The sequence below is a fragment of the Colletes gigas genome, unplaced genomic scaffold (assembly GCF_013123115.1).
Source record: "Colletes gigas isolate AHSC1104 unplaced genomic scaffold, ASM1312311v1 Colletes_gigas_Sc00003, whole genome shotgun sequence".
NCBI classification, from domain to species: Eukaryota; Metazoa; Arthropoda; class Insecta; order Hymenoptera; family Colletidae; genus Colletes; species Colletes gigas.
In genome coordinates this window covers 3,899,785-3,911,534 of record NW_025106632.1, presented here as the reverse complement: position 1 = coordinate 3,911,534, position 11,750 = coordinate 3,899,785, and the positions used below count along the sequence as shown (strand labels likewise).

Here is an 11,750-nt window from a genome sequence, read left to right as displayed (position 1 = left end):
ATCCATCCGAAGGTCCCGGAATTTGCGGTGCTTTCGTAGGACGTGGACGCAAATTTAACGATTCTCGTCTATTGTCGTGCAAGAATCGCCAACAATTTAGCTACGGTAAAACTGTGCGCGAGAAATCGAGGGAACTTGGCGTGAAAATTTCTAACAATTCAAGATACAAGAATTCCAATAAATAGTATTCGCGTCCTAGAGTATGAAAAAATTCTCTAATTGCACATGTTCACCGAAATCGTTCGACGGGGAATGAACGAGCCCTCGCGAAAGAACCCGAACCAACCGTCCGTCCTCGTGCGAGCGATTCGCACGACCAAAGTGCTCTAATTAAATCCTCCATGCGCATGGGGAGATTTCAGCGGTCGCCAACAAAGTTTCTGCGTCGCTCGAGACACTCTTTCACGGATAAGCAAGACTAAAGGAGCTGGGTCAGGGATCGGGTTCTTCATCAATCGAGATCGGGAAGCCCACCGGTGGAGCTGAAGCTGTCCCTGGAATCCTTTTGGGCTCGCTCGTAGTGGCTGCCAGGCGAGGTGTCTTTCAAACGGTTATCGAAACTCAGAAAGTCCGGGTCGCACGGGCTACAGGCCTGCATTGATTAGGAATTGATACTCTGTTTCGCCGATTTGCGGGGCATTCGTTAGTTTAGGTCGATTTACTTGAAGCAAGAAGCTGTCGGGCCCGCCATTCTCGGTGATCTGTCTTTCTAAACGCGGCGACGAAATCGTCCCGGTGCTGTCATCCGCGCTGTTGCAAAGCACTCCTCCCGAGTCCATCATCTTCGAAAAGACAAACATTGGATAAAAATGTTACGATTACCGTGATCAACGCGTATTTATTACCAGTTTAGTTTTGTCTTCGACGACTTCCACGACGTTACCATCCTCCGTGCTGGTTATAATGCCCATTCCAAGTTTCTTCCCCAAAATTTTAACCTCCTTTCTGCATCCGCCGGAAATGTTCGCGATGTTGGTGTCGCATCCGTTCGTGTTGGCAGCCGTGTTCTTCAGAAACTGCTCGTACGGGCTGAGCAATTTCATGTCCGAATAGTGGGGCGCCATGATTTCCTGAGCGTGATTCTTCGGGCCCAGGATTTTCACGTCGCCCAATCCGGCGAACAGCTTCGACGACGCCAGACAGTTCATTTTATTGTTGAGAACCTATTTACGAAATTTTTAACGCGTCAGTGAAATCGGTTTTTCTCGTTTTCGTGTTATTATCAAGCGAAACCAAAGTCCCGTTACCTTCGTCTTTTGATGTATGGATCCTAGAAGCTTCATGTCCGCTTGACTGATGGGTATCAAACCTGCGTCGGATTCGGTGTCGTCGAACACAGACGATAGTTTCATCTTGGATTCGTAGGCGGAGTGATGATCCTCCATGGTCGAGTTACCGAGAATGTTCAAGTCCTCCGCCAAGCTATTGTTGCTTTTCAAGAAGGGAAGCGTTTCGTTTAGAAGCGACAAGGGTGGATGATTTTTCAGTAACAAAGATGATATCGAGGACTGAGACGAGTTCGAGAGAGTCGAAATGTCGCTTCGATGACCCAGAATGCTCGTTAATTCTTGTTGGCTCGATGGTAGTCCTATACCTGGAACAACAGCCAACGAAGAGGGACTTTTAAAGAATGTCCGAGTAATAAAATGTCACAATTGACTATTCATAGTGAAGGTAATCCTTTGCCTAGAATGGCAGCCATTGAAGAGGACTTTTAAAGAATTTTACACCAATAAAATGTTATGGTGTAAACGACAATGAATCAATAGAAGAAGCGTGATATGATTTCACGCGAATCAAGGCGTACCTTCGTCTTCGTGTCCGGTGACAGCAACACCGCCGTCCATGGACAAAGGTTTCGAGCCCAGGATTAAATCATCGATTTTGGGTTGCGAGAGGAAACTAATGCCATCCACGAAACGATCGTCAAGGCCCTTGCTATCGAGAATTCTGATGTCCTTGTCCTCCAGAATCTCGATGCTGTCCATCGTCATGGATTTCTGCGCCGATGCCGAGTCAAGTACCATGATCTGATTATCGGAATCCCCGATGATGACGTCCCCGTTCCCGCGCATATTCACCACATTGATTGCGCCTGCTTCCTCGCCATCGAGTATCGTCACATCGTGCGAATTCTGTGCCATCAAGTCACGGGCCTCGCTGTTCGTCATCACCTGCGCCAAGGAATTACCGATAAATATCTAACTTTCAGCAACGTCGAACGATACACGCTGTATCATGATTAAATTCATATTTTTATTAACAGAATTAGCGAAGCGGGAGCTTTGTAGAGCTTACATTTCTGCATATCAAGTAACATCCACGCTCTGATCACAACGGTCACGTTATCAAGCGTTTATTAGAAACTGCTTACTCTTGGTTAGCGGATTGCTGCTCGAGTAAGCAGGGGTAAAGCAACGAGAAAAGCAGAAACGTAGAAACTTGCGAACACGCGATACCAGCTGGACATAAATACGAAAATCATAATCGATCCGTTCATCACCTCGTAACGACCATCCTCGGTGGCGCGAACGAATTGTATTCCACCCTGGGCGGCCAATTCTAGCAGCTCGTTGCAATCCTCAACAGCACCATTCTGGCGATCTGGTTCGTTTCTGGGGGGCTCGGTGTACGTGAACTGAGAATCCAATGCCGTGACCAGGCTCTCTGTCGACAATGCACCGAATAAAGACCACATTGTCGCGACAGTTCGAAAAACATCGTTGCTTTAACGAGCCAATTATTGCCGGGAGAACGGGACCGTGGACAGTCTCGGCGCGAATCAGTCGCGACCGGAATTATCGAGCTAACATCGTATCGCGAAACGATTAGATCGGAGGGACCGTAGATATCGATTCGCGAAAAGGGAATTTCTATCAAAAGGATGGTCGATTTTCTTCTTGCTTATGGGCAAAAGATCGCTACCGTGTTCGTTCTCAGGACCGGGTGGTTCGATGATGAAGCTCGTCTTCCCATCAGAATCCAGGTTTTGGATCACGGTGGCCACCACGGGCACCTTGATCTGTACAGCCTTGATCCTGTCCATTTCTGCTGCGATCGTTGGACTCAGAGTCATCTTTCCCGCCATTCGTAGATCGTCAGCCGTCGCGGGTGTCAGAATCTAAAACGATGGACCATACGTATCATGAAATTTTAATCGAAATCTCTCTGTTAACTCTTTGCACTCCAAGAATTCATTTTGGTAGAACTAACTGGCTAATTGGAATATTAAAATTGTCCTTTCTCTCCAGAGAAATGTTTGTAATTTTAAATCTCTTCGTTTGTTTTGTTAATTTGCGTTACTATTCATAAACCTTATATCGAATTGTCGCCGTAGGGGCGCCGTTGGAGTGCAAAGGGTTAATTTGACTTGCATGGGAAGGATCGGTGATTATGTCTGAATAGAGAGCGTTCAACGAGGGCTGAAAGCTTTACATTTTTCTGAGTTCCGGTCGACGAAACTTTCACGAGGACAGGAATTCCCTTGGCAGGTTTGAAGAGGGCGAACGGCGTTTGGCCCTCGAGAAGCGCCATCTCCATTGCCTTCGTGTCGATTTTGTCGATCACCACGGACTCCATAACGTCAGGCTTTCGTGAAACACGATTTACAATTAAGTATACAATTATTAACACGTTCGCTGTGTCTCACACGTTCTGAATTTTACATGAAACGCCGAGACGAACAAGTCAAAAGTTATTTAATACGATAACTGATACCTTAGCCGAGTTACTAACCGCGATCATGGGATCTTTGTTCCTAACTTCGATGCTCTGATTGCGATCACCATTGGGCAATTGTACGATCCTGACATTCTTGCTGGAAGTTAATCAGTATCGATTATACGGTGCTCTGTACTTACTGAAATTGGTTCACCGCGTACAAGTTGTAAACAAGACTCACTGATGTAATATGGAACGGTTTCAGAAGGAAATTGTTACGACTCGTTGGAACAAAAACTAATGCCAGAGTCTATTCTTCATCTCGAAGTACATTAGTGAAAAATATGGCTCGATAAACCAGATATTATAATATAAAGCTGGTGCAAATGACGAGTGACAAAAATAAAAGGAAAACTTGAATTCACAAGGCTTCTCTAAGAATGTTTAAGATCAACGTTGCGTTATTAAAAAAACGATATGAGGATTGACTGTACTTTCTGCATAATATAACAACGGGTCGGAGATGTTGTACAGATTTGAGAGAAACTGGGGTAGATCAGAATGAATCAATTTAGTAAAAATGGATGAAGGGTAGAGGCGCGCAGCTTTTCGCCGAGTGAAATATCAACATTCCGGCGGCGTGCATTCATCCGTGCAGAAAGGCTGTCTGTCAGGGAACGAATTAAGCGTCATTCGCGACGTCTACCTACTTTCTTATGACGTTCGGATCGTTCATTCCGGACTGCGCGGTGGTCGGATGTCGATACTTTATGCCGTGCTTGTACTCCTCGTGCGATCTCAAAGAGAACCGACGCGGAAACTCTTTGCCGCAGATTCCGCACACGTACTGCATTTTCTCCGCGTGTGCGTGCGCTTTGACCTTGTGGCAGACCAAATTCGACATTTGATTGAAGCCTTTGCCGCAAAGCTCGCATTTGTACGGCCTCTCGTTCGTATGAGTAAACACGTGGTTCCTCAAATTGCCTGACAACGAAACAGGTATTTAGTCATTAGTAATTTTTGGCGTTTCGTGTTCTCTACGCGCGACGATCTCAACGATTTCGACAGAAACGTTAGGAAGCCTCGCAAAAGTGATTGTAGAAAATTTGTTTACGTGGTATATGATTACCTTTTTGGTGGAAACCTTTCCCACAAACCTGGCACTTGTGCGGCTTGTGTTCCGAGTGCGTTTTCCGGTGGGAGATCAGCGTCGACACTCTGCAAACGTGGAAATATTATTTAACTAAATACGAATCGTAATATTGAAATATTGTAATTATAATTGAAGATTTATTTGGATTCAATTTTTGTGATATTTATATGTATACAGGGTGTTCGGCTAACCCTGGAAAAAATTTTAATGAAAGATTTTAGGGGCTAAAACAAGACGAAAATCAAGAATACCAATTTGCTGATTGAGGCTTCGTTAAAAAGTTATGAACAAAATTATTAATAAAATTTGTCCATCTACTCGAATTTTTTTCTCGAAAGTACGTAGGATTTCGGGGGTATGTTTATTCAGCAAAAATTATTGTAATTGACCCCCGCGACTGAAAATAATTTTTTTACAACGATTAGAAATGTTTTAATTTTGTCGAAAAATATCGCACGTTCCTGAATTTTTTTCTAGAAAGTGGGTAAGATTTTGAAGGTATGTCTAATGACCAAAAATGATTGTAGTTGACCGCCGCAACCGAAAATAATTTTTCCATAACGATTTGAAACTTTTTTTTTTCATCGAAAAATTTAGGCACCTACCCTCTGTCGATTTTTCTTAAAACATTGTTTATCATTTTTAATAAATTTGTTCGACGCTCTACAGAAAAGTTTTCTTATACTTTTCTGTAGCTACCCATGGGCTCTGCTTCAGAAAAAAATTTCAACGGGGTACCTTTACTATTGTAGGAGTTATGGCCGTTTCAAAATTGAATCAGTTTTAGGGGGTTTTTCTCAGTTTACGGGGTTAAGGAAAAATTTTTCGAATATTTTTACAATTTCTACATATTCTCTATTAAAATACGCGTTGTTTGCATTTTGAAACATTAAAATCCGACAATCCGTTCAGGAGTTATAACATTTTACAGATTCGCATGAAATTTCAGGGAAAAGTGTCATATATGGTCAGACATTACATTTTCGGCAAAGAATTTTTTTCTCGAAAATGCGTAGGATTTCGGGGATATGTCTATTCACACAAAATGCTTGTAATTGACCCCTGTAACTAACTATAATTTTTTTTGTACGATTTGATATTTTTTAATTTCGCCGAAAATTTCAGTACCTTCTCGAATTTTTTTCTCAAAAATGCGTAGGATTTCGGGGTATGTCTATTCACACAAAATGCTTGTAATTGACCTTTGTAACTAACTATAATTTTTTTAGTACGATTTGAAATTTTTTAATTTCGCCGAAAATTTCAGTACATTCTCGAATTTTTTTCTCGAAAGTGCGTAGGATTTCGGGGATATGTCTGTTCACCAGAAATGATTGTAATTGACCTCTGCGACTGAAAATAATTTTTTTACAACGATTTGAAATTTTTTAATTCCGCCGAAAAATTTTCCGGTCGGTATGGAACTTTAAACGTTAATCACTTTTTAACGAAGCCTCAATCATCAAATTGCTATTCATGATATTCGTCTTATTTTGGCCTCTAGTGTCTCCTATTCAAATTTATCCCAGAGGTGGCCGAACACCCTGCATATATAATCTTGAAAATGTCAGTCACTGTCACAAAAATTGAAACCAAATAAATCCTCGGTTAATTATAATTACAATATTCCAGCGTAATATATGCATAACACAAATAGATAAAGCATAGTTTAAAAACGTACGATCCGATAGTTTAATTAATTGCTTATTCGCGGGGCTTGCTAAGCTTGGCAACCGAAACGATTTTAATCAACTCGCCGGGCCACAATGGACGCGGTTGGACTCGTTTAAAGGGCACGCTTTATTAAAATTAATTTGTAGAAAGACAAAAATGTCACGCTCGTTAAAAATTTCTTGGCGCGTTTCGTACAATCGCGCTTTTCGCAGCTTCGCCGCGATTTAAAACGCTAATGAGTTACGCGCCCGTACGTGACGTTATTATTTTTTTCGAGAGAGATTGCAGCTATAATTTCTATACGCGTTATTCGCCTCGGGAACGCCTCGGAACGAAATTACGGGACGTTAAGTCGAAATCGCGGACGGGAATGTTCGCGAAAGAATCGCGTATCGATTCGCGATGGGGCTGACCTGTTGAAAGTTTTCTTGCAAAATTCGCAGACGTACGGCCTGGCGTCGCTGTGTATCGCCTTGTGCTGGCTCAGTGTCGATAACTGGCGAAAAGCTTTGCCGCAAGCCTCGCATTTAAAGTTTCTCTCGTCGGTGTGAGTCGGCAAATGTCTCATCAAGGTGTACTGATGCCGGAACTCCTTCGAACCTAGTTCGAATATTAAGCTTCGAGCACTTTTCTCGAGCGTTTGACTGACTGGTAGTTTGTATCGGGCAGAGAATCTTTCTTTACCCTCGATTTCACCCCTCCGGGTACGAAGCAACTTTCCATCTCGAGCGATACGATAAAGCCTGTCATTTAAATTTTACTGATTTCTCGAGCCCCATCGTAGATACATCTACTACACGGTCTCTGGGCGATAAACTTTTATTCGTAAACGTGAAAATAGACGGCCAAGCGTTGAGAATTAACCAACGATTATATTTGGTGGTACAGAACGTAAAAGCAAAGTTAATTACCGAATGCGTGTGATAACGTTAAGCTTTAACATTTTCGATGGAAATTTGTTTCGTTAACGGAGGTACGTGAATTTTGGCGAAGCAGCTCGATCTACCGTTTTTCTAATTACTCACAGATTCCGCACTCCCAGATTTTCAGCGTCTTTCCATCGCGCTTCAGATATTTGACAAAGTGAAGCTTCGATCTTGGATCGTCTTTGTCGATCAGACGGGTGGAGGTCGAGGACGGTGTCTCGACAACGGGGTGCGAGTAAACCATAACGTTGTCGTCGGGTGTGTTGACGTTTTGATCCAGAATCTGAAAAAACATACAGCACAATATTAACTCTTATTTTTTTTTTTTAATTGCAACGTTCTCGTGGGCTTTGGACAATTCCGCGTTGATTTGTGTTTTAAAATAAAAATTACAAGTACAGAAGCTTCAAATACACGCTTGTTCAATAGTATAATTTAATATAAAGTATAACAAAGTATTTTGCTTTGACGAGTTTTGTATAGATAACTATATTTCAACGACAAAGTACCTTGTATTTAAAAGCATCCTTTCCGAGAAATTTCGATACAGCTCCATCGATATTGATCACGTCTGAGTCTATAGCAACGTCCAGATTCATGCAGTCATTCTAAAAACAAAATTTTTTTTTTTTAAATTTGTATTTGCGAAACGTAAAATGTTATGTATAAAACTGATCGAGTACCTGAATTAATTGATGATCATTGGTAGATGGTAAGCCCGGCACGATGGTGATATCGTTCCTTCCCTCGGAATCTCCGGTCTCCTCTTTCACATAAACTTCAAAAACACTAACAATGGAGCAACGTTAACTTAACTATGTTACTCCGTTCTAGGTACATAAAATTAGTCCATCGTCCCTGACAAATTTTCCAATTTTTCTATTCGAACGTGTAAATAATATTTATTTCTTTTGCACGAGACATATCAAATTGGTAAAAAAAAAATAGACGATTTCCATGTGTCCGCGTCTAAATAAAAATATTCTGAACTTCGAAAAGAAATTGTTTAAAATAATAGTTGCGACTCTAAAAATAGAAAAATAGAGATCAAATCACGGAAAATGAGGTCCGTGCTATTAAATTTCAAAGCCTACCCCGGATTACGCGAAAATAAAATAAAAACCATTGTATCGTTCCACAGGCATCTAATTAAATAGAGTCGCCCTGTTATTTCATAATTTTGCGAGCATTTTTAAGCAAAGTAAAAGAAAACGGAAGAAAATCGCGGATTAAATCCAAGAATTAACCTGATTACAGTGTAATCACTTAAGTCTGAGTCAGACCTTACCCTGATGCATGTAAATAGTTTAAGCTCACCTGATGACCTCGTCTGAAATGGAACGAGAGAACTGCACCTGCGGATCTTCGTACTGGGTCTCCCCTGCAAACGTTGAACAGTATTTCGTGAAAATTCCGCGTCTCTTAGAAATAATAATTCCACCCCTACTGCTAATTGGCTTCAGGGTTACTGACGTATCAACTGTAGACCAGGTCTTAATTATTCTCGAAAAGGCACGAAACCTAAACTTTTAAACATCGTGAAAGCTGAGTACACAGCCATGTGGGTGATCTTTTAAAAATTGAACTTATCGTGCAATGTGCAGGGGACATAATTGCTTCTAAAGTATTTATATATATTTTTTTTATAAAACTGTCGAAGATATGCAGATTTGTTGCAAATAGCGTATAACAAGGAAGATCGTTGAACGATTATATTAAAGATGGTATTATTTTCTCTGGAAACTCGGTTGATCGAAGACTGAGAAGAACGATCGCGTATAGTCTCGATAGAAAGCTCGTAAGATTCTTTCGCAAAATAAGGGAGACAATATTTTTCTATTGTTATACCTCTCGTGACGAAATAATCTCTCTCTCCCTTATTCCTTTTGTTACTTAATAATACATTGTGCGCCGTAGCTGCTGTTACGCCGGTACGTACATTTTTTATACTCTTTACGGAACTTCGTCACGCTCAAATAAAAGAACTCGTAATGGGACCGAATGAATAAATTGCTTCAACCGTTTTACGTTCATTAAAAGCTCGGGATTTCAAGTTAATATTTTTAAGCCTCGGATGCAATCGTGCCGACCTCGTTTCGCGTGTTAATATAATAATATATTACGAAGAGCATAACGCGGAACATTTTTCATGCAATGTGCATAGAATGTTTAAACGTTGTTTTAATTTATAATGTATGAATGGCGTGCGTAATTTCATAACTGTCGATTGATATCGAGTCTCGTCGTTACGATTCATTAAAAATGGAAGTTTTAAGCGAGCCATCGTTTGAAAGACACTGGTTTAAATGGAGCTGGTGTTGCAGGTGTCTCGTTCCTCTCCATACAATGTATCGTCGTCGAGGGCTCTGTTGCCGTTTCTCGAGACATTGTTACACTCAACGGACAGACTCGAGCACCGATTCGTTTACAGTATTCTGATCATAAAATTTATCGAAAACGTTAAGACTCGTACAATAAACCGATCAACAAATTATGACAGAAAAATTCAACACAAAATTTATTGTCGTCAAATCTGACAATGCAAAACTAGTTGTTCAGAATTCTACACTTTTTTAAAAATCAGAAAATACCTAAGACACTAAAGATAATAAAAAAACCAATCACTCGACGTGCTACAATTTTTTATTCAACGATATACCTCGGAAACGTACATATGCGAACGATGCAAGCTCTCGCGAAGACACAGAAAACTCCCGACACACGCTCGAACTCGATAACAGGCAACTGATTACACACAAGATCCACAGTTTTGTCGACGCGTTAAAATCACATGTCGCGACTCCGACCGTTTCGAAAGATGGATCCCGAACTCGCGAACACGTCGAAATAACAGGCGCGCGATTCACTCGTGTCCGACAACGCGTTCGAAGCGAGATCGACGAAAATATCGGTGGCCATTGCCGTAAAAAATTTGAAGCTTTCCCGGTCGAGGTAGCGAAACCAGCTGTAAAGGCGAAGAGAAAAGACTGTCAACGCGGTGGGATTTCGAGGTTCGCGGTGCGCGTCGCGATCGGCAGAAGTCCGACATCGTCGGTCCTCGCCTTTTTTCCGGCCGCTGTCTGCAAATAAACGAAAGCCGCCATTATCACAGCTCATTTTTCACGGACGGAGGCGCGACGGATCGGTCGGAGGGCTGCCAGACGCGATAACGCGATCTCGCGATTCGCGCGTACCGCGTACCGAGGCGAAGAGACAAAACCGGGAGGGGGGCCGGAAATCGGTGCCTTTCCCGTCCCCGAGGGCTGGTACTCACAGTTGTATCCTTGCAGCAGGTTATTCTGGGACATTCCTTATCGCGGGCCGTGCGTCACCTTCGAAAACCGAGCCACTTTCCACGTGGACGTCCCGCAGCCTGATTCGCATTGATCGCTAACGAGGAATCGTTTTGGATGGTCCCAAATCGGTTTTCCACATATCGCCGCCAAGCGGGCAACTACGGAAACGCTAGACGCAGGACCGTGCCTGCCGACACGCTGGCCCTTTTCACCTTTAACCCGTGCTGTTAAAAAATTGCCAGGAATTCTATATTTACAATTTGTTGGGCTCGACGATTTCGAAACGTTTTACCCATTAAAACCTAAATTTTATAGGCAAGGTATTTACTTATTTTGTGAATATTCGCACATACATAACAGTAGAGTGATTTTTTTTCCTTTTCTTGTAAATATGACGCGTTCAAAAAAGAACGAAGGGCTTTGCAAACTTTCGAAACGAATCCCGTAAGTAAACGTGGTAGGTTTGTCGTAAATTATCTAACTATGACGTAACAAATCTGTAACAGTAGGTTTTTTCGATACTATGAAATCTCAAAATCGTATTTTTAGCATTTTTTTATACGTTATATGTTCCTTGATAAAATTTTAAATATGTATACAACTCGCAGAATGTACTGTGCTATTTTTATTATTCCTCTAATAATGAGAACATAAAGAGTTTATTTTTATAATAAAAGGTGTACGATCCCGAATTGCGAAGGCTACAGCGGGTACTAGTGTGTTGAATTTAAAAAAAAAAAAAAAAAACAAGAAATGACAAAGAGAGAATAGAGAAATAAAAGTTTACGCAGTCACAATAAAAATGGCACTCGAACGCGTTAGTGCCGTGTCACGAGCCTTCCAAAATGTATTGAATAAAATGAAGAATGAAAAGCCAAACAAATATTCGAACCGTACGAAAAAATTCGCCTAAAACGGTGGATTTTCAATTTTAGTTGCTTTTTAAATGCAACCGGAAATATTTAAATGGAACGTCCTGTATGTTCTATTTATTTTCTAATCGAATACGCGAATACAAATCGACGAATCGAGCGTCTCGGT

At 41.5% G+C, this 11,750-nt stretch overlaps 1 protein-coding gene across 1 annotated transcript; it reads right to left on the bottom strand.

Annotated features, from left to right (window-relative positions):
- Positions 1-451: 451 nt before the first annotated feature.
- LOC122404540 lies at positions 452-10,721 on the bottom strand. Its single transcript, XM_043408578.1, has 17 exons — positions 10,688-10,721; positions 8,731-8,794; positions 8,097-8,202; positions 7,923-8,021; positions 7,513-7,696; positions 6,901-7,087; positions 4,790-4,878; positions 4,371-4,644; positions 3,736-3,817; positions 3,436-3,588; positions 2,926-3,121; positions 2,504-2,667; positions 1,808-2,174; positions 1,248-1,594; positions 846-1,163; positions 663-782; positions 452-592 (listed from the first exon to the last, which is right to left on the bottom strand). Exons 1-17 carry the CDS (start codon positions 10,719-10,721, stop codon positions 452-454), a joined length of 2,925 nt encoding a protein of 974 aa, XP_043264513.1.
- Positions 10,722-11,750: the final 1,029 nt, after the last annotated feature.

Bases quoted from the DNA above. Each gene is read 5' to 3' on its own strand.
- LOC122404540 (XM_043408578.1), bottom strand. From the start codon at position 10,721: ATGTCCCAGAATAACCTGCTGCAAGGATACAACT. The intron at 8,203-8,730 runs GTGAGCTTAAAC...CTCCATTGTTAG, and splicing joins ATTTCAGACGAGGTCATCAG to TGTTTTTGAAGTTTATGTGA. The intron at 3,589-3,735 runs GTTAGTAACTCG...GTTTCACGAAAG, and splicing joins ACAAAGATCCCATGATCGCG to CCTGACGTTATGGAGTCCGT.